At 39.2% G+C, this 21,973-nt stretch overlaps 1 protein-coding gene across 1 annotated transcript in view; it reads left to right on the plus strand.

The window, feature by feature from the left end:
- LOC126955312 (extracellular matrix organizing protein FRAS1) overlaps positions 1-21,973 on the plus strand; it is a 344,588-nt gene that overhangs the window by 159,554 nt on the left and 163,061 nt on the right. The window contains exons 4-6 of the mRNA XM_050791751.1: positions 7,017-7,109; positions 14,489-14,648; positions 16,330-16,463. Coding sequence (XP_050647708.1) covers positions 7,017-7,109; positions 14,489-14,648; positions 16,330-16,463 — 387 coding nt within the window. The remainder of the gene's footprint in view (positions 1-7,016; positions 7,110-14,488; positions 14,649-16,329; positions 16,464-21,973) is intronic.

Consider the following 21,973-nt stretch of genomic DNA (forward strand, 5'->3'; position numbering starts at 1 on the left):
ATTAATATTCTATTGTTTTCTCCCTTGCTCACTGCCTCAGACACCAAGCCTCCTTGCTGTTCCTTGAATTTATATGTATATATCTGAGAAGGAACAATTTCAGAGGGAACAGCAAAGTGCAAATGCTCTATGGCAGAAGAGTGCCTGGTATGCATGTGTGTGTATATATATATATGCCTGGTATGCATATTCGTATATATATGAATAAGAGAGAGATGTGTGTTTATACACATATATGTATACATATATTGCTTGATCTTTTACTTGAAGTCTTGCCTGGATGCCATTCCGTTTAAAATTGTAAATCTCTACCCCCTACCACACATTTTGTATTCCTCTTCTAGACTTTGTTTTTCTTTCTGATACTAACTACTATCTATTTTATTGATTTTTTTTGTTTACTGTCTCTTTTATTCTCTGTATATCCACAACACCTACAATAACACCTGACACATGGTAGACACTCAATAATTTTTTTTTTTACTGACTGAATGAATTAATTAATGAGAGATGAGGTTAGAGGGTTGGTAAGTTTGAGGTTATCAGAGCCTTGTATGCTGTAGTATGGAGTTTGGAATTTTATTTTAAGGTTATAGAATACTAACAAAGGTTTTAGGCATAAGGGTGGAATGGCTGGCTTTTTTAGAAAAAAAGTATCTCTGGTTTTCAAAGATAATGCATAATATTAGAAATGAGGAGATCAGTTCAGAGGCTGAGAGAATCACCCAGAGAGGATGAATAGCAGAACTGGAGCACTGGTAGTGTAGGGATCAAGAGATAAGGGCAGGTATGACAAGTATTTAGGGGATAAATCAGTAGAACTAGATGAAGGTAGGAGGGTGACAGAAAGGAAAAGGAGAAATGACTGCCATATTTATGGGTTAATGACTACTTGGTTAGCTGAGTCACCAACTGATATTGAGAATATAGGAGAATGAGGAAAAACAACCCATCTGGGAAAAATGGCGATTTCAGTTTGGGACATATTGGTTTGAAATGTCTGGGAAAGACCCAGGTGGATATGTCAGAATGGTAGCTGGATATGTAAGTCTAAGGCTCAGAGGAGAAGATGGGGCTGGAGATATAATGTAGCTGTCATCAGCACATAGATAGTATTGCAAACATGTAGAATTAAAGAGCTCATCCAAAGATATTGTGTGCAAAAGGGTACAAGATGAAGGATGGAATTTGGGGAGTACAGTCATTTAAGGGAAGGTGAGCATCAGAGAAAGTGCTTAAGAAGATTGAGAAACTGTGGTCAGAGAGGTGAAAGGAAAGAAATGGTCAAAGAAGAGAGTAATATTATAGTCACCAAGGGGAGTAGAAGATGCCCAGAAAGTTTGTATTAACCGTGTTGAGCACAGTTAAAGGAGTAAGTGGGAGGAGAACTTCATATGGCCCTTCAGATCTGGCAGCATATAGGCCACCGGTGGCCGTGCTGTGGTTGATCTCAATGGAGTAGGGGGAGTGGAAACTGTATTGCAGAGCATTGATTAAAGGAGTGAATGGAAAGTGGGGAAAGGAAGGCTCAATAAAGGCCATCCTTTCAGGAGCTTGACTGGGGGGGTGGAAGGAGAGAAATGGGGCTTTAGGTAGGCAGCATTCCATCTGAGAGGTTTCTCTGAATCTCCCATCCCCCACCATCAAACCCTTCAGTGTGCTTCCACGGCACTTTGTGCTTGCCCTATTCATACCCCTTGACCAGACTGCAATGCCTGTTTACTTATCCGCTTTTTCCTCCAGATTCTTAGCTCCTTGAGAGCAGGAACCTTGCTGTCTTCACTATTGCAGCCCATTGAACAGCACAGTAGGCAGCACACAGAAGTCACCTAGTCAACATTTTTGGAATGATTGCACAAGGGAAGGGAGAGGGTTTTGTTTTGTTTAATATTTTAGTTTTTGATATTACCGTGAAAGAGATATAATCACCTTAGGAGGGAAAGGGTAATAGCCCAGACTAGAGAGAGAAATTGAAAAGATGGGAGTGAGAGGGGAGGAGAGACAGAGTAAGTGAATTAGAAGGAATGGTTGCTGGACATTGAGGCTAACATGAATAGGAGAATGGGAGGCCAGCTGGGGGTTGAATGACTGGAAGGTAAAGAAGTACTCAAGGATCTCCCTGGAGGAAATAAGGGTGAGAGGGTGCTAAAAACTAGGAGGCCCAGGTTCATTGGGGGTGTGGACAGATTTTAAGGTTGGCCACGGCTGTGTGAAATAAAGATGAAAGTCACTTGAATTGAGGTGGTTAAGAGTGTATAAAGATAGAATATCATTTTAATGGGCATTGAAGTTGTCTAGAATGATCTAGACACAGGTAGAAAAAGAAACAGAATCCAGGTATCAAGTCTTTACTGAGTGAATGTTAGGAAGTGATCAGCAAATTTGTGGATGAAGGCAATATAGGAATCAGAGAGCATGAACTCTAAAGAAAGAGGTTCCTTATCTGTAAAATGAGAGGCTTGTACCAGATGATCCAATCATAAGAAACATTTTCAACTCTAAGATCATAGAATTATTCCACAGAGCTTTTGGCCTCTTTATTTCAAGTAATGAACTAGGATCATAGAGTGGAAGAACTAGAAGGGATCTTTAGAAATCATTTAGTCAGACTTCCTTGGTCTGTAAATAAATCAACTGATTTTTAGTGGTTTAGTCACTTACCCAGAGCTAGGAGGTGGTATGGCCATGTCAAGAACCTTGGGCCTTGGCTCATGTCCCAGTGTGAATTTTACTCTACTGTGTTGCTTTTAAGTTTTCCTCTGTGCTTTCAGTAGCATGTGTTGCTGTTATTCAAATCGGCTGTGCTACCCTTATGTTAGTATGTGGCACAAGTTCTTGAATCACCACTGTTCCTAAATTAAATTATTATTTTATTTTAGACAGAGTTTCACTCTGTTGCCCAGGTTGGAGTGCAGTGCTGCGATCTCTGCTCAGTATAACCTCTGCCTCTCGGGTTCAAGCGATTCTCCTGCCTCAGCCTCCCAAGTAGCTGGGATTACAGGCATGTGCCACCACATCCAGCTAATTTTGTATTTTTTAGTAGAGACGGGGTTTCACCATGTTGGCCAGGCTGGTCTCTCACTCCTGACCTCAAGTGATCCAACCGCCTCAGCCTCCCAAAGTGCGGGATTATAGGTGTGAGTCACCACACTGGGCTTATTACTGTTAATAACTTGTTTTTCTTTTTATCATTTTTTACCTTTTTGAAGCCGTTTGTTTTGGTTATGGATTGACTAGAAATAACCTAGTGTCAATGGCAATTCTGAAAGATATTTTTTATAATCTATCATTTACTCATTCTGTAATCACAGGTAGTGGATTCCATATCCGTATCTTATCTGCATATAGAATAGCTAGCTGGATAGGGACAGAAAGACAGACAAACAGGCAGAAAAAGATGGAGAGAAAGAACATAAAGGTATTTAGAACCTTGAATAGTTAACCCAGCTCTGTCAGAAGCTATCCTGTCTAAGGATTTCTGGAGAATATGTCTGCGCAAAAGACAATGCCATGCAAAGGAGCATGGCGTTATGTGGTGAGGTTTTGGTTGCAAACCTCAATGCAGATAATAATGACATTTACCTAATAAAGTTTTGTAAAAATTAAATTAACTTTCTCTCTCTCTCTCTCTCTCTATCTATCTATATATATACACACACATACATATATGTCTGTACGTGCATATATGTATATATGCATATAAATGTGTAGAGGAGTACCCTGCTATTGTAAGCACTAAATAAGTGTTAGCTATAATGACCAAATTGTCATCATTATTGTTGGTGATTCTCCTGGGTCCTAAGCAAGTAATCTTGCCCCCGGCAATCTTCGCTGATGTCTTTTGCCCCTGCAATCACTTTCTAAAGCGCAACACTGCAAAGCCTGGAGAAGGAGTCCTTTGTGTTCCATGCAGCCCACAGCTCACCAAGCCATTCAGGGTTACATGGTTAGGTGGCAGGAACTCCCTGATTCTCATTCTTCAACCACTCACATGCAAATTTTTTTTATATATATAATGAAAAAGAGGTTTAATGCACTCACAATTCCACAGGGCTGGGGAGGCCTCATAATCATGGTAGAAGGCAAAGGAGGATCAAAGACATATCTTACATGACGGCTGGCAAGAGAGTTGTGCAAGGGAACTGCCATTTATAAAACCATCAGATCTTGTGAGACTTATCCAGTATCACGTAGGGATTATGGGAGCTACAATTCAAGATGAAATTTGAGTGGGGACACAGCCAAACCATATCACTATAATAAAATTGTTATAATATTCGATTTTTGGGGGAATATATTAATCCATGAGCTCTCTAATATTTATTTATTTATTTTTTAGAGACAGGGTCTTGTTCTGTCACACAGGCTGGAGTGCAGTGGTGCAGTCATAGCTCACTGCAGCTTTGAACTTCTGGGCTCAAGTGATTCTCCTGCCTCAGCCTCCTAAGTAGCTAGGACTATAGGCATGTGCCACCATGCCCGCTAATTTTTGCATTTTGTTTTGTAGAGACAGGGTTTTGCTATGTTGCCCAGGCTTATCTTGAACTTCTGGCTTTAAGTGATCCTCCCACCTCAGGTTCCCAAAGTGCTGGATTACAGGAATGGGCCACTGTGCCTGCCCCCATATTTAACAAATGGGTAGCAGATCAGGTACATAGGCTCATTTAACATCTAGTGCAACCCTCTTCTAGCCTGTCTTCCTTTATAATAGAAGCAGAAAAGCTAAAAATATTTCCCAGACTCTTTTGTAACTAGGGTTCTAGTTTCCACCAAGTATAACCAAATGTCTGGTTTCCCTTGAGCAGTCTGGTTTATGCCTGTTGTCCTGGCATAATTTTTTTGCTATTATACTTTAAGTTCTAGGGTACATGTGCACAACATGCAGGTTTGTTACATACGTATACATGTGCCATGTTGGTGTGCTGCACCCATTAACTCATCATTTACATTAGGTATATCTCCTAATGCTATCCCTCCCCCCTCCGCCTTCCCCACAATAGGCCCTGGTGTGTGATGTTCCCCTTCCTGTGTCCAGGTAATCTCATTGTTCAATTCCCACCTATGAGTGAGAACATGCAGTGTTTGGTTTTCTGTTCTTGCGATAGTTTGCTGAGAATGATGGTTCCCACCTGCATCCATGTCCCTACAAAGGACACGAACTCATCCTTTTTTATGGCTGCATAGTATTCCATGGTGTATATGTGCCACATTTTCTTAATCCAGTCTGTCACTGATGGACATTTGAGTTGATTCAGAGTCTTTGCTATTGTGGCAAAATTTTTATTCCTCTTTTAACTTAATTCTTTCATGTTCCACCAGAAGTTCAATAGATAGACCAAGTTGGGAACCATCCTCTCCCCTCCCGCTACTGCCACTAGCAAAAAAAAAAAAAGAAATATATACACACACACACACATATATACATATATACACATATATATATACATATATATACACACTCACACATATACATTCACACACACACATATTATATTTATAAAATGAGCTTTGAGGGCCAAATCTGAAAATTAGCTTTTATGTAAAACAAAGAAAACTAATTTGGGGACATGAAACATTCCTTGAAGTCTTCCATTCTACCTGTCTTTCTCCCCTGCTCCTGGCTTCCATGTTAGAATATCAACACTTAGATCATGTTATTATCTATCTGTATGAAATTCTTAGTGGAAATTAGGCTAATGTAGTTTCTCTAATTGTTTTAATGGAAATCAGACAAGTGTAGTTTTATCTTGGGGTTCAGAGGACACTTTTCTGAAAAGTGATTAATGTTGCATAGTATGTATAATTTCATAAAATCCCATGTCATATAAGTTTTATTCTTTATCAAAAAAATAGGAATTTAGTGGTCACTTGATTGATATATTTGTCTGTTTAGTGGATTAATGGTTGTAAAAACTTAGTCCTATTTCCCGTCCACTCTTGTAAATATAATTATATGATGTTAGAATTCTCTCATAGGTACAATTTTTTTTAAATGGAAGCAACCAAAAATAAATAAATAATAAATATTAATAACATTAACACACATGCACACACACACAGACACACACATTTTTTTTTAAAATTGCACTGGTTGAAATTTGGTAGACTTTTATCCTGTGGATAAGTCATGATTTCCTGGCTAATGTAGGGTCTCCTACCATTTATGGTCAAAATCACTCATTGCCTGTTCTGCCACATCACTAGACTCGAGAAAATCCTAAGTAGAGGAGCAGCATGAGTAAGAAGATTCAATATGAGAGTCATGGGTCTCAAAGACAAGCTAATGCTCTTCACTCTGTATTTTTAATAACTCTTAGATAAACAGATTCTTTACAGTGGTGATTGGATGGTTGACATGTGACACCTCCCCAATAAATCCTGGGGTATCAGGTGGTAGCCTATTCTCTTGATAGTATCAAGAAACACAATTGCAATTGTAGAAGCCCTGAAAACAATGTAGATCTTTACTAGAGCTTAGGAATTCTACTCAGCTTACCGCAGTGTGTATATATGATACCTCTGCAGAGATATTACTTCCTCTCAGAACTTTGTCCTGCAACCTCCTGTCCCAGGTAAAAGTTACCCATGAGAACTTCAGCTGCTGCACTGGCTGCACAAGGCTGTCTAAGACACCAGACAGCTGGAAGACCTGCCAGCTCTGTGGCCAACCCCCCACCTGAGTCTTCTTCCTCTTCTTGGCAGGCGGAAACTGCTTATCTTGTGTGAATCTCCGAGGATTTCTAGTGAAACAAAGTCTCAACTTCATCACATGTGAAAAGATGTAGACACTTTTTTCAAGGAAATTACTTTTACAAAGGGGGTTCATTTTATCTTTGAGTGAAGCTTGTCTGGACACAGAACCTTTCTTTTCAGTCTATTCTTTTAATCCGGTCTGTTGTTGTCACCTCAGAAATGCATGAGATTTAGTGAATGTAAGATGACTTGGGGTCTGATGAACTATTGTGACTCAGTGTGTGCTACTGCTGTTTTACTTTGAACTGCTTTTAAATGCTCAGGGAGAAGTGCTTCAAATTGCTGCCAACCAATGCTGCCCTGAGTGTGTTTTGAGGACTCCAGGATCTTGCCATTATGAAAAGAAAATCCATGAGGTAAGTGTTTTCTGACCCAAGGTTGTTTCTGTGTCTGCAAATCTCTGACAAGAGAAAAACTGAATGTTAAACTTGTGGTGATGAGAGTTTTTTTCTTTGCCTGGATTGTGGAGGATCTGAAGCCCAGTTGATGTTCTGTGAGCATTTAGGTTTCTTGTATAAGAGTAAAACATTCTGTAGGCTCTACATAAATATTTGTAGATTGAATTCATGTCTGAGGATGTTGATGTTGAAGAAGTTGTGATGCTAAATAATAAAAGTACCTCCTTCCTTTTGCGTACTACATACATTTTAAATTTGATAGTTACAAACAATTCTGAGCTGGTGAGTAGAGCAGACTTTATTACTCCCATGTTAAATATGAAAAAAATTAATTGCAAAGAGCTTAGGTACTTGCCCAATGTCATATTACTAATAAATGGTATAACCTGGTTTAGAACCCTGGTCTTCTGACTCCTAATTCAGGGCTCTTTTTACTATAGTTGAAAATTTCAACTTAGCAATCCTGGCATTTTAAACTTTGTTGTGGGAGCTGTTCTTTGCATTGCAGGACATTTAGCAGCATCCCTGTTCTCTTCACACTAGATGCTAGTAGCATCTCTCTGTCATGACAACCAGAAATGTTTGCAGACATGGCCAAATTTCCCTTAGGGGCAAAATGCTCACCTTCCCCCTGTTTAGAACTACAGGACTAGAAATCTATTCTCAAGTTTTAAAAATTATACTTTCTCATTTCAGATCATTCAGAATTAATTTAGAAATACTAAATATGATTAAAAAGTACAACTGCAAAGTCTATAATAGAAATTATGAAAATAGACAGTTTATCTTCATTGATACATAAATGTTACCTGAGGTAGTAGGTAAGGTTGAATACGATGGAAAGAGACTTTGCTTTAATCCTCATCTTCCAGCTGATACAAAACTTTCCCCAAGTTAGTGTCTCTCTATTCAGGAGAGAGCATAGGTGAGTAGGATTTGATATATCTACTTTAGGCTGTTATTCAGTGTGGGGACCTGAAACTCAGAAAGCACAGTGCTCATTTCCCTGTGGGACAGGATTATCTTACTCGAGCCACTGTTTCCTAATTACACAAGGAAGCCACTGTTTCGCTTCTGCACAATGTGTTGCTGAAAGACATCCAAGCAGGATCTACACTGAGAATGTCTTCAGACCACGTACCACTATGTGCTGCTCAATTCAGCCTGCGTTATGTAGGGTGGTGTTGTCTTCAAATGTCACAGAAGAAAATCCCTATGAACTGAAAAGTGCTGCAGGGCCGAGTGGTGATGAAAATAATTCCAGTTCAGAATGATTATGTTAAGCGTATGGTTCAGGGTGAAAAATACCAACCTGAATCTTTCAAGTGAAGGAGTTGTTAGGAGCCAAAATAAGTCCAGGATCTGGGGAAAAAGAAAACAGACATATCAAATAAGAGGTGGTACCAGGGACATGGGAGATCAGAATTCAGTAAATCTTTGCATGGACCACACTAATGACATCATATGTTTCTCATGTCATGTGTGTGCACATGTGTGCAGTCTTCTTTTCTTAATTTAAGATGCCTGAGAATATTGACAATATTTTCTATATTTTTACAATTACCTTCCCTACCTCTCACTTATGTGGCACTTAGTACTGAACTTTTCCCGGAGCAGGTGCTCAATAAACATGGGTGAATAAAAACTCAAAAAATTAGTACATCTTTTCTCCAGCTTCTCCATGACCTCATCTTAAGGGCATGTTGGTCATTAACCAGTGTGGCTGGGTAGCTCTAGGACCACAGATCTGCCATGGGTTAGTTATATATCCTCCTCGCCTCCCACTTTTGCAGGGAGAGTTCAGAAAGTTCTCCCGCTGGTCTTTCTTCTCCCTGCTTCCCTTGTGGTTCATCCGTCTGCAATAATACACCATGCAGAAAGCTCTAAACTGGGTAAGAATATACCCATGTGTTGCTTTTCCATATGTGACTTTCAAAATTTACTCCCTCTGAAAATGTTATATTTCTGGTATTTGATGTAACTGAGCAAAAGGATGGATTTCAACACCATAGTTTTTTGGTGAAAAATCTCCAGTGGATTGCTTCTTCAAATAGAGCTAGAAGATGGATTTTTTTTTTAAGGTGAGATAAAATCTTCTAATTTTAGTCTTAATAAAGTTAACATAATTATGTTTCTTGTCTTTCTGTCCTTCCTCTCTTTCTTTCTTCACTTCCTCTAGCTTCTTACCAAACACTCCTTAGTGTATTAATTTTCTTGAGTGGGTTAAATGTTTGTTTGGTCTGGTCTGGGTCTCACGTCATCACTTGCATCACTAGTTTTGTTTGTTTGTTTATTTTTGACTCTTGTAGCATTTCCTTTCTTGCTTGTTTGGGGAGCAGTTTCCAGGGTACTTTTCCCTCCTGCTGAATAGCAGTGATCCTCTCTCTTTGGCCTCTGGCTTGCCTCCCTAGGGCAGGTAATGGAGACTCGCAGTAGCTATAAAATAGCCTGGCATTTTAAGAACTTTGGAATGGGGATTTGAAGTGGAAGATTTCCCCTAAGATAGATTGAGAAGAGGATTTAGGATAGACTGGGTATGGCAGGAGGGGAGGCAGTTGAAGTGATACTGTCCCCGAAGAACATGGTTCAAACAAAGAAAAGTGAAGGACTGGCTGAGCTAAGAGCTGCATGAGAAGACTACCCTTTAATAAAACAGTGGAGCCTCCTGAGAGGTCCTCCTTTGCTTGCAGAGGAGGCAGCGTCTTATACAACTGGCATTTCAGCAAGTCAAGGCAAGTCTCAAGATCTTTACTGGAGTGAGGAAAACTCTTGAACCTTTTGGCTGACTCCAGGTTATTTGAGAGTGTTGCATGGGTTTATTACAGCCAGGATTTGGGGGGATCATTTCATCTATGACCTTCACAAAGCTATACTTTGAAATTAACTTTTGGATTTGTGCCTTGCTATGCCAACCAGCCAGGGAGGCAAGCCTCAAATGTGTTTTAGTGTTATTTGAATACTTTTTTTCTGTGCTTTCCCCACAAATTACCTTGTGAAAGGGAGGCGAAAGGACCATGAATCCCCTTTTTTTCTTTACTAATCTAACCTCAGCACCAGATAATGTCAAATCTGGGTAGATGGGACTTGAAGGTTTACTGAAAAGTGAAATGGCAGGTGATAATGCCCTAGTGCCCAACCCAATTAAATAGAGGACTAGGAAGGGACAGGCCTGTTCACTTTGTCAGGCTAAAAGGAGAACTAATTTATGTGTGTGAGGCAAGAAATAAATATTGAATTCTTCAGCCTTGTTCTCCTCAAAGTAGAGGATGTAATTATAATATTCACTGAACGTTCCCAGATATTTAGTATTCTGGATCTATAACTCCATAACAGGAACAAATTATATGAAGAAAAATTATATTTTTGTTCTGTCAGTAAGCCAGGCAAGTGCTTTATGACCTTATCTTTCTTTTGGACTTATGTCAACAGTCAAGCCAACTTGTTAGTTGACTATGCAGGAGAATATATTTAAGATGTTGTCTGCAGAGTTCGCTTCTGCGCAGTGTCAAGATGTCATGTTTTCAAAAAGGTATTAATGAGGTTAAGATGGCACAGGTAAAACAGGGTCCTGTGGGAACGTTGCTTTGTGTATCTATTATTCCTTCATTTTACAGAGCTCTCTTTGCTGCTACAGTGTTTATAAAAAATAATGCTTTCATAAATGTATATGAAGAAAACTACTGATATGTGTGTGTGTGTGTGTGTGTGTGTGTGTGTGTGTGTATATATATATATATATATATGCATGTGCTGATGCCTTGATCTCTAGGCTGGGTATGTTGCATGCATTATCAATCCTCAGAACACTCACTCTGGGGAAAGAGGTGTCACTCTTTCAGGGACAGGCATAAGAGATAAAAATGGAGTGAACTTAGGTGACTGGTCTCCTGGAGAGATGTGAGAGGGATTTCTTTTCATCACTTCATCACGCTGCACACTTTGGATCACCATCTGGACTTTCATCCATGGCTTTGACATCAAGAAGTGGAGACTTTTTTTTTTTTTTTTTTTTTGAGATCGAGTCTCGCATGATCTTGGCTCACTGGAACCCCCGTCTCTCAAGTTCAAGTGATTCTCGTGCCTCAGACTCCCAAGTAGCTGAGGCTATTGGCACCCGCCACTGCACCCAGATAATTTTTGTGTTTTTAGTGGAGATGGGGATTCACCATTTTGACCAGGCTGGTCTCGAACTCCTGACCTCAAGTGATCCACTCGCCTCGGCCTCCCAAAGTGCTGGGATTACAAGCATGAGTCACTGTGCCCGGCCTGAATGTTATTCTTAATTCCCACAATTCTCAAGCTTTTGGGAAGGGAGAACCCATTGCTTAATTTTACATCCCTTGAGTTAGATAATAAATTTACGTGATGAGAGAGAGTGGGTACTGAAGAGATCAGCTGATATAGCCCTCTTACATTACAGATGAACAACTTTGGTGATAGGCAGGCTGTTGTTATAATGAATTTTTCTGGTCTCTGTCTGAAAGGTAGTGTGGCTGCAATGTTTTGGAAACAACAGTGGTGTTTCTTGGTAGTAACAAAAGGTCTTGTTTTATGAAGTGGAATGTCTAGATGTTTAGAGCAGTCTTCTAATTTTTAATAAAATGAAGTTTACTTCAAGTTGTTCTATACAGTCTTTAAATTAAGACTAAGATTTTACTTTAAATATATATAGTCAAATATATATATAATTTAAAGACAATTAAAGACTATAGAGTCTTTAAATTAAGACTTTAATTTTGACTTTAAGGTATATAAATGATTAATTAGATATTTTAAACAATAATTTGCTTTCTGATGACAAAAAATATTTTATTGGGGAAAATTTAGAAAAGAAAAAAGTATACAAGCAGAAAAAATATCACCAGTAATCCGAATACTCTGAAAACCACTGTTAATATTCTTTTGGTTTTGGTGGAGGAATTGGCAGTGGAGATAGATAATACATACAGATATATGTTTTAACGTCATTGGAATTATGCTGTGTTTTATGTCTTACCTTCTTATATAACACTATATTATAAATAGTTCCTTAGTGTACTCTTGGAGAACATGATTCCCTGTTATTAGATATTTGTGTAGCTTCCAGATTTCACTAAAATATTTCCAATTTCACTCTAAAGAACAATAGATGGAGTTTCTTGTATTTAAGCCTTTTGTGTGTCATTAATCACTACAAAAAGTGAAATTAGTAGGTCAAACCATCTAGAGTTTGGGTATTGAGGCTGTGACATCTTTAGTCATTAAAATGTAAGTCTTCTGTGTCTAGTGATAAGCCCAGGGGAAATACCACAGATAGTGCATCCTCTTTTCAAGTGTGATTATCCCGGGGAGGCCTCTCCTGGTTGAGTGATTCCAGGTGTTATCGCGAGGGAACGCTTTGTGTGAGAGAGAATTTCTTTCCCTTCACTATAGCTTCACCAGCTCTAGGTACTGTGAACTTTAAAGTCTTTTCATATCAGATATTTAAAATGTTATCCAAGTTTTATTTTATAATTAGTATTTTTTACAATTAATAAATTTGAACATTCTGTAAGTTTATTGCTATTTTTAAAATTTGAAAGGTCTTTTTCTTCTTATAAATGCTTTTATATATTAGAGTTTAGTTCTAATTAATATAATCTGTAATTTTTAAAGTCAGTTTGTCCTTTGCCTTTTAATTTTATTTTATATATTTTAATCATGTATTTTTGGCAGATTTAAAAAATTTAGCTCATTCAAACCTATCAATTTTCTTTTAAGTTCTTTCTTTGCTTTCATGTGTAGGCCTTTTCAAGAATAAAGGGCAATTGCCCTGTCTTTTATTAGCCCACAGTTTGTGGACTTGCCCATTTCTATGCTGTACTAAATTTGAAATTTACATATAATTGTAGCAGAAGTAAAAATGGATGGCACAGGACGTGACCTTTGTATCTGTGTCCGTTCCTACTACTTACAATCAACACAAGGTGTGGAAGAAGGGAGGAAAGTCAGGAACTCATTCAATAGAAATGGGAGAACATTGAGCATCTTTTTATTTTAAGATGTTTAATTGACAAATGAAGATCAAATGTAGTCAAGATGTACAACACAGTTGGATATGCATATATATTGTATAATCATTACCACAATCAAATTAATTAACTCATCCATTACCTCCCATGCTGTACCTTAGATCCTCAGAACTTGTTCATCTAATAGCTGGAAGTTTGTAGCCTTTGGGCAACATCTCCCCAGCCCTGGGTAACACTGTTCTACTCTGGATTGAGCACCAGTGCACTGCACACCTGGGTGGCTCTTTAGCAGGCCACCTCATTTAACCCTTGGAAGAGCCCACTGGTGAAGGGAATGTTGTCATACCATTTAATTATTATAGACAAAGAAACTGAGATTGAAAAAGATGAAGTCACTTACTTGTAGTTTCCAAGGCAGGAAGGGCTGAGCTGGGATCTGAGAACGTGCATGTGGTCAAGTAAATCCTTGGTTTGTGCAACTCACTGCTTGGGTACATTATTGCCTGGTTGTGCTCCCTGTTGGCTATTGCACTTTCCTCAGGACCATGAGATCACTGGAACAGAGAGAGACAGAAAGAGAAAGAGAGAAGCGGGGAGCGGAATACGGGAACTAATCAAGATAAAAAGTAAAGTCAAGGCCGGGCGTGGTGGCTCAAGCCTGTAATCCCAGCACTTTGGGAGGCCGAGACGGGTGGATCACGAGGTCAGGAAATCGAGACCATCCTGGCTAACACGGTGAAACCCCCTCTCTACTAAAAAATACAAAAAACTAGCCGGGCGAGGTGGTGGGCGCCTGTAGTCCCAGCTACTCGGGAGGCTGAGGCAGGAGAATGGCGTAAACCCGGGAGGCGGAGCTTGCAGTGAGCTGAGATCCGGCCACTGCACTCCAACCTGGGCGACAGAGCGAGACTCCGTCTCAAACAAACAAACAAAAAAAGTAAAGTCAAAGAAAGGAAACAGGATCAGAGAGAGCTACTGAAAAGGATATAGTCATTATGAAGAACACAGTAAATATATGTGTATTTGAACTGGGAAGAATGTTTTAAATGATAGGAGACTAGGTTATTTTTATTTTCTTTTTGTATTTTGTATTTACAAATTTTCTGAAATTTGTAAATAAAAAATCGTAGGGTAATAGAAAGAGAAAGTCCATGTTTAAACGCGCCTTTGACTTGGAACATTGCAAATTCCACTCTCAACCTTGCAAGCTCATAGCTTTCTTCTGCCTTTCCCTGAGCTCCATCCTTAGTTTGTGTAAAAGAAGATTTGTTTCTGTTTGGCTGAATGAAAACCTGTATTTTGGCACTAACTTTTGTTTGTTTGTTTGTTTGTCTCCCTGACACACAGCATGGGACAGAATGGGCCTCTTCTCCATGTAGTGTGTGCTCTTGCAATCATGGGGAAGTCCGATGTACCCCTCAGCCATGCCCACCGCTGTCATGTGGACACCAGGAGCTGGCATTCATCCCTGAAGGAAGCTGCTGCCCAGTTTGTGTGGGCCCTGGGAGTGAGTATGAGCTTGTAGAAGTGGACCCTCTTTGCTTGGGAGGTTCATATGGCAATACCCCAACTCTACTCTTTTTTGCTCAGTGTGGCTCAAAGATTTCCTAACCCCATTCCATGTTGGAACCGAGTGCAAAACCTTGCACTGGGCAGGGTGGAGTGTCCCAGAGAGTGAGATTGGAACAAATCCTTAAGCGCCCTTCCAAATTTGAGATTCTGTGAGTTTCTGATATTTATGCCTCTGCATTCACAGCTTCTTAGATGCAAGAAAATAGGGAAAAGATCCTTTGATATGATTCCATAAGGCCAAGGTGGTTCTTTTTGCCTCCTTAGTGGACAGAAAAAGGAATAAATCAGTTCTCTATATAGTATTGTCAACACTAATTCTGTTGGCTTGTCTTTGAGATGACGTAACATCTTTTTCCAAGATATACACGACAGGAAGCATGCCTTTTATTTATCTTTATTTCATCCCCACTGAAGAAAGTATGCCCGCCTAGAAACCAAGACACCCAGATTTTGTTCAGCAAGCCAGAGTCAGACTTTTAGGCCCTCTCCTTGGAATCCACACTTGTTCCCATACTCTTTTTATTACATTTTGAGGATCTATGTCCCTTTCCATTTTTATAACTAGGTAGTGTATACTATATAATAAATAGGAATTATTATCATTGCTGTATTATGCTCTCTCACAACATATAATAGCTAGAATACTTTTAACAACTGAAACGTACACTGTATTCTTGCTTTTTCTCGTTAAAAAGATACCTCATTTCTTTCTGATCCCCAGTTATTCCATTTCCAGTAATGCTTTATTTACCCTAGAGAATTCCAGGGATGAAAAAATATGCCCAAGAATTGATGAAAGGAAAATGCTTGCCTCATGCATTTCAGATGTCACCTACCAGAAAAGGACTGACAGACGTTTTGGGCTAAATAACCAACCCTATAAGTGAAAATACTTGGAACAACAGAGTTGGGGGTGGTATGGGGAGTAGGCTGTCTGAGTTTGTGGGATTCTTTCTTAGGTCCTCAGAGGCTTTCTCATTGACTCTCCATGAGAAAGAATTTGGAAGTATTTTCCTGGAAAGATTGGAGGATCAACTGGGGCCAACAACATAATTTGCAAAACTGTAGGGTCCCTTGTTCAAAAATCAAGAGGGGAAAAAGCTTTTTTGTTGTTGTTTTTTTGTTTGCCTCTGTGATCTCTTTCTCTCAACCTGTCATATTTGTCAAGTTTTTTAGTTGCTATTTAATGTTTTCCTCCCTCGAGCCTGGGAATGAAGGGTGAGAGGATGCCCTCACAGACACCCCAGGCTCTACCCTGTGACTTGGTGCATAGGGCGCATGCAACCTCCTGGCACCAGCCCCCAAGAGGGTTGGGGATGACAGCATTCATTGGGACGGAGTGGAGGAGCTGGTAGCTGAGAACTCATCCCAGGAAGCCAGCAGCAGGTGGGACCATGCATGAGCTGAGCCTCAAAGCTTCACCTATAAAACACAAATTCAGAGATTTCAAGAGAGTGACTGCTGAGCATTGCACACCAAATACAGGACCTCCTTCTGTGCACTGGGCTTCTGACCAGTGGGCCCTGTGCAACTGCACTGGCTGCACCTCCATGCAGTCAGCCCTGGGATCAACAAATGCCATCACACTAGTAATCCTTGTTTCTTTCACCTTCCAGAACCCTGTTCCTATGAAGGCCGTGTGTTTCAGGATGGGGAGGACTGGCAGCTGAGCCGGTGTGCCAAATGTCTGTGTAGAAATGGGGTTGCCCAGTGCTTCACAGCTCAGTGTCAGCCTCTATTTTGTAACCAGGTAAGGAAGACAACCTAAGGATGCAGCCTTCACAGGCTACTGAAGAACTTGGAGTCTCTTCTGAGATTATGGCAGGCAGGCCTCAGAAGCACTAGAAACAAGAAGCAAAGACCTTTTTGTTTTCCTTGTAATTTTGGAGACCACCTCTGAGACATTTCTTTTACCCTTAGAAACTACAGATAGGTCTAATTACCAGCCACTTAGGCTAATTGTTATATAATGCAACTGAGCCTTGAGGGTTCACACAAGGAAGCCTCCAGCTCTAATGGCAGATGCTCCAAAAATGTCAAGCTAAACATCTGGAAAATTTAATAATGTGATTAGATTTGTTATTGTTTTTCAATGCATAGGTATAGTCTGCTTTTTAAAGACATAATGCATATCTTTGAACATGATTATCCAGATGTACACAATTTAATTCTTATAGGATAATGATTCAAATTATCAAAAGATTTTCTCTGAGGACATTTAAGATAGTGGGATTTTGTTGTTCATTTAAAGCTGATCTGATTCTCAAAACATTAGCCTCTTCACACAAATTTAGAGGAGAAAATCAATTGCAAATAAATGTGGTATACATGATATTTTATATTACAGTTTTTTACTCTTCCAGAGGCTCCAATGGATGTTCCATGGAGTTGATATATAACCATGAAAGGAGTTTGCCTCCAGTCGAAAAATAGCTCATTTTTTTATCTAAGGAAAAGCTGGAAACCAACAGTCAGTTGATACAAAGCAGTACTTTGTGTCAAATAAAACAAAATCAATGACATAGCATATTGTGACAATTGGGCAATATTTTTAAAGGCGACAAAAGGCAATTAGACAAGAAATGCTAAATGCCAAATAAAGGAGAAGTGTGTCTAATTGAAAGACTAGATTGTATTATCCACACCACACCAACTACTGTGCTCATGTCTCATGTCCCAATTCATCACAAAGCCATGTCCTTGCTTTAAGATGGCAGATGAGCTTGTTGATAGAGTTGCACAGTGTCTTGTTCTAATGTTCTTACATTTGGAGGACACTCTAGTGTTGAGGCATTCTGATTAAGCCCATTTTGGGGCCTAGTCCCCTGGGGTATGAAGGATAATTAAGCAGTTTGCCACGATAATAATAAGGGAGGTGGGAAGGAGGAATGGAAAGAAGAGTCCATTGGAGACCTTCTGCTTTAAATCTTAAAAATTGTAACCTCAGACTGCATATTAGGGGACCAGCTACTGGAATAATTGAAAGTACTATTTCTCATCTTAAAAATCATTAAACATAAACTCTAGCTTCATGTGCAATATTCACTTACAGTTTGTGTTAATATACATAATGTAAAAAGATGAAATTTGGTACCATACTTTAGAGCTAATTAGTATGCAAGCAATTCTGAAGACTTGGAAATAGATTGATTTTAATCACTGTTGTATCATCAAGTCTATATTTTTACCATTACATAGAAAAAATCTCAACTGTCAGATCATTTGGAATCATTTTTCTTGATTTAATGTCACTATTAAATTTTGGATGTTTATCATACCTAATGATACAGTTTGTTAACAAATATACTGGATGTTCTGATGATCCAAAGGAGTGCTATCAAATTAGTGCTATTGTGGAAAATATCACCTCACCTCTACCATACCTACCACCACCACCATCACTATCACCATCACCACCACCATCACCACCACCATTACCACCACCATCACTACCAACATCACCACCACCATCACCGCCACCATCACTACTACCATCCAACCATCACCATCACCACCACCATCACCATCACCATCACCACCACCATCACTACCACTATCACCACCACCATCACTACCAACATCACCACCACCATCACCGCCACCATCACTACCACCATCCAACCATCACCATCACCACCACCATCACCATCACCATCACCACCACCATCACTACCACCATCCAACCATCACCATCACCACCACCATCACCATCACCACCACCATCACTACCACTATCACCACCACCATCACTACCACCATGACCACCACCATCACCACCACCATCACTACCACCATGACCACCACCATCACCACCACCATGACCACCACCATCACCACCACCATCACTACCACCATCACCACCACCATCACTACCACCATCACGGGTGTTTACTATGTATCAGCCATTAATTATAAGAGCTTTTAAATTCTTATAACAGCACTACAAAATAGGAGCTATTATTATGATTTCTATTCTATAGCTGATAAAACTGAGGTCCAGAGAGTGTAAGTAACTTGCTCATGGTGTCAGCACTTTTAACCTAAACAATTCTACATTGCAATCTCAGAAGACTACATGTGACTTGTATTTTTAATCAATACATTACTAATCCTGGAATAATGAATTACACATTTATATATAATGCCAGCTGGTGCAAAAGTAATGCGATCTTTGTAATGCCCATTACTTTTGCACTAGCCTAATAATAATCATAATAATGATGTTTGCTAACATCAAGCCCTTCCAAGAATTTTATATACATTACATCATTAAATATAAGGAAAACACAAGTTTATCAGTAGAAATGTATTTTCAGGTCTTGAATTCTGGAAAAATTTGCAACTTATCTTCAAGGGTTGTTGTGAATTTTAATGTAAGGTTTTTATTTTTATTTTTTAAATTTCAAAAGGAATTTTGTAATCATTAATGAAAATTTGGCAAGGGTGGACAAGCAGAAAGGAAAACAATCATCCATATTTCCACCATTCAAAAAGACCAAGATAGATTTGGTGATGGAGAGGGGAGGAGAATTCATTCCAATATTTTGGTAACAAAATGTAGTTATGTTTGTTAGCATAGCTATAATCATATTTTAAAAGTTGGTGATAATCCTTGATAAGAGGAGAAATTCCTTATGTTCACATAAGGGGTTATTCTTCTAACGAAGGATGTAAATTCATACTGAAGTTGCCTGCTTTCAACTTTTGTCCAGATGCTTTGTGAACAGAGCCATAACCATAACCCTTCCACATTTCTGTAGGCTCCCTAAAATTGTTCAGTCTGATGAGAGTTCTTGTGAGAATTTTAATACCATACTTTTATCAAATCTAATATTAATTAATCTGAGTAGTTTGAACTTATCTTTGGATGTTTTTTCAAGATAGATGGGCCAAGTGTGGTGGTTCACTTGTGATCCCAGCACTTTGGGAGGCCTATGGGGGTGGATCACTTGAGTCCAGGAGTTCAAGACCATCCTGGTAATGTGGTGACACACAGAGTCTACAAAAAATACAAAAATTAGCTGGGCATGATGATGCATGCCTATAGTCCTAGCTACTCGGGAGGCTGAGGTGGGAGGACAACTTGAGCCTGGGAGCTTGAGGCTGCAGTGAGCCATGATCATGCCACTGCACTCCAACCTGGGTGACAGAGCAAGACCTGTCTCAAAAAAAAAAAAAAAAAAAAAAAAAAAAAAAAAAAAGGAAAAAAGATAGAAAGATAGATGATTGGTAAGTCTTCTGAGCCTTTACGTATTTGAGTATGACTTTTTTGTTGCTTTCATACATGAAAGACAATTTGGAGGGATCTAAAATTTGGAAGGACTATAATCTCTTCCCATCCTGACCCTATGGACTCCTTTCCACTGAATTTTGGAATTTAGTGCCATGGAGGAGAAATCTGAGGTTTGTCTGCTTTCTATTCTATTATATGCAGCTAATTTTACTCTGTTGCATTCTTATAGGATGTTTCTTTACTTTTTAATTCAAACATCTTTCAGAATATTTCTAGGTGAGTTATCTTTTTATATATTTTTGCCTGGAATATTATGGAGCTCTTTTAGACTGTATTCCAGTTTTTGAAATGTTTTCTTCGGTGATGGCTTTAATTAATCGTATCTGTTCCAGTTATTCTCACTTCTCCAGAAATATCCATGACTCTTAGATTGCTCCTCTCTCTTTCCTTCTCATTATCAATCATGTTCTCTCTCATTATTTTTCACTGTGCATTTCCTCTGCATGGCAAGAGTTTCTTAAGTTCCTATCTAGTATCTCTAATACTGATTTTAATTTGACAATTTTGCTTTAATTAAGTCTTCTTTTTTATTTCTGCTATCATTGGTTCATCTAATTTTTTATCCTGTTTATTTTTTATTGCTTCCTGCTTCTGTTTGATAAAGTCTGCATATTCTTGCATCTTACTGAACTTACAAAATGGCTTTTAAACATTTTCTTTTAGATCCTGTAGTTAATAGTTTCCAGAAATCTGCTGTTTCTCTGAAACTTTAGAATGTTACTTCTTTGTCTTTGATGGGTTTCTGGACATGCTATCCCAAATACAGCATCTTGGCATATTGAATATTTTGAGCAGAAGGAATTTGAGTAAATGGGAGTAGCAGGAAAATCACTTTGACCTTCCCCCTGCCCTTCTACCCTGAAGCAGGTACGAAGCCTAGGAAGCATTTTCAGATCTTTCCCTAAAGCAGGTTTTAAGACTCTCATGTGAGAGGTGCTGTCCTTATACCTACACCTATACAAAAGGAACACCCTTATCTCTGAAGACACAGGGACACAGAGAAAAATCACCCTTTCCTTTGCCTTGCAAATTTTTCCCCAGTATGTTATCATTAGATCATACTTTTTGCCCAATGGAATGACTATCCATTCTTTGTCACAGCTGCTCTAAGAAAACACTCAGGTTTAAGTGTTTCTTTGGGTCTTTATTTCCTTATGAAGGTTCCTGTGTCACATAAAACTCAAATACATTTTTATGCTTTTCTCTTGTTAATCTGCCTCAGCTATGAACTTAGGATGAGTAGAAGATATTTGTCCTTTCCTACTGGTCATTCTTCAGAGTTTTCTCCCAAGTTCCCTTCTTTCTATTTCCTCATCCTTCATCAAGAAAAATCAGTCTATAGTCACTGCTTGAAAGCTGCAAGGGTAAGTGGATTTATAGCCAGATGCTAGGAAATAAGCATGCCTCCTAATCCAAGGATCTGGCAAGTTTTCACTTAGTGTAGCTACATTGACTGAGATCATTTCTTTTTTTTTCTCCACTGCCCAACCCTCTTGTGTTCTGAATACATGGAACAGAAAACTCAGATCCTCAGCCTGCATTGCTTTGAAGTCTCTTTCCATGTCTCTCTCTGACTGATTCTTTACACTGGGGCACTCTCCTTCCTCACTCCCTCTACTTCCCCAGCACACGTACTTCTCACTCATGTTTTATTGTTTGACATCATGGGCTCTCACTAGATGCAGAAAGAAAGATATTAAGGGAGGTGAAGGGCTCGGGCTAACTCTTTGCCTCAAATAGCAGTGGCCACACATTGGAGAAAAGAAGGTCATATTTTGTTAGATCTAAGAAGGTGGAAAGTTGGGAAGAGATGATGGTTCTTATTTTTATTTAGGCTTGCACAGCAATGGCAGGCCATAGAATGTCTTAGGGTCAGTGGGGCTTCCTCCTGGCAATGGCAGGAGGTGGACTGTTCGTCTTACTCTTTGTTGGTGGGGTTTTAATGTCTTTCTGTATTTTCAAGAGTA

The sequence above is a fragment of the Macaca thibetana genome, chromosome 5 (genome assembly GCF_024542745.1).
Source record: "Macaca thibetana thibetana isolate TM-01 chromosome 5, ASM2454274v1, whole genome shotgun sequence".
Classification (NCBI taxonomy): Eukaryota; Metazoa; Chordata; class Mammalia; order Primates; family Cercopithecidae; genus Macaca; species Macaca thibetana.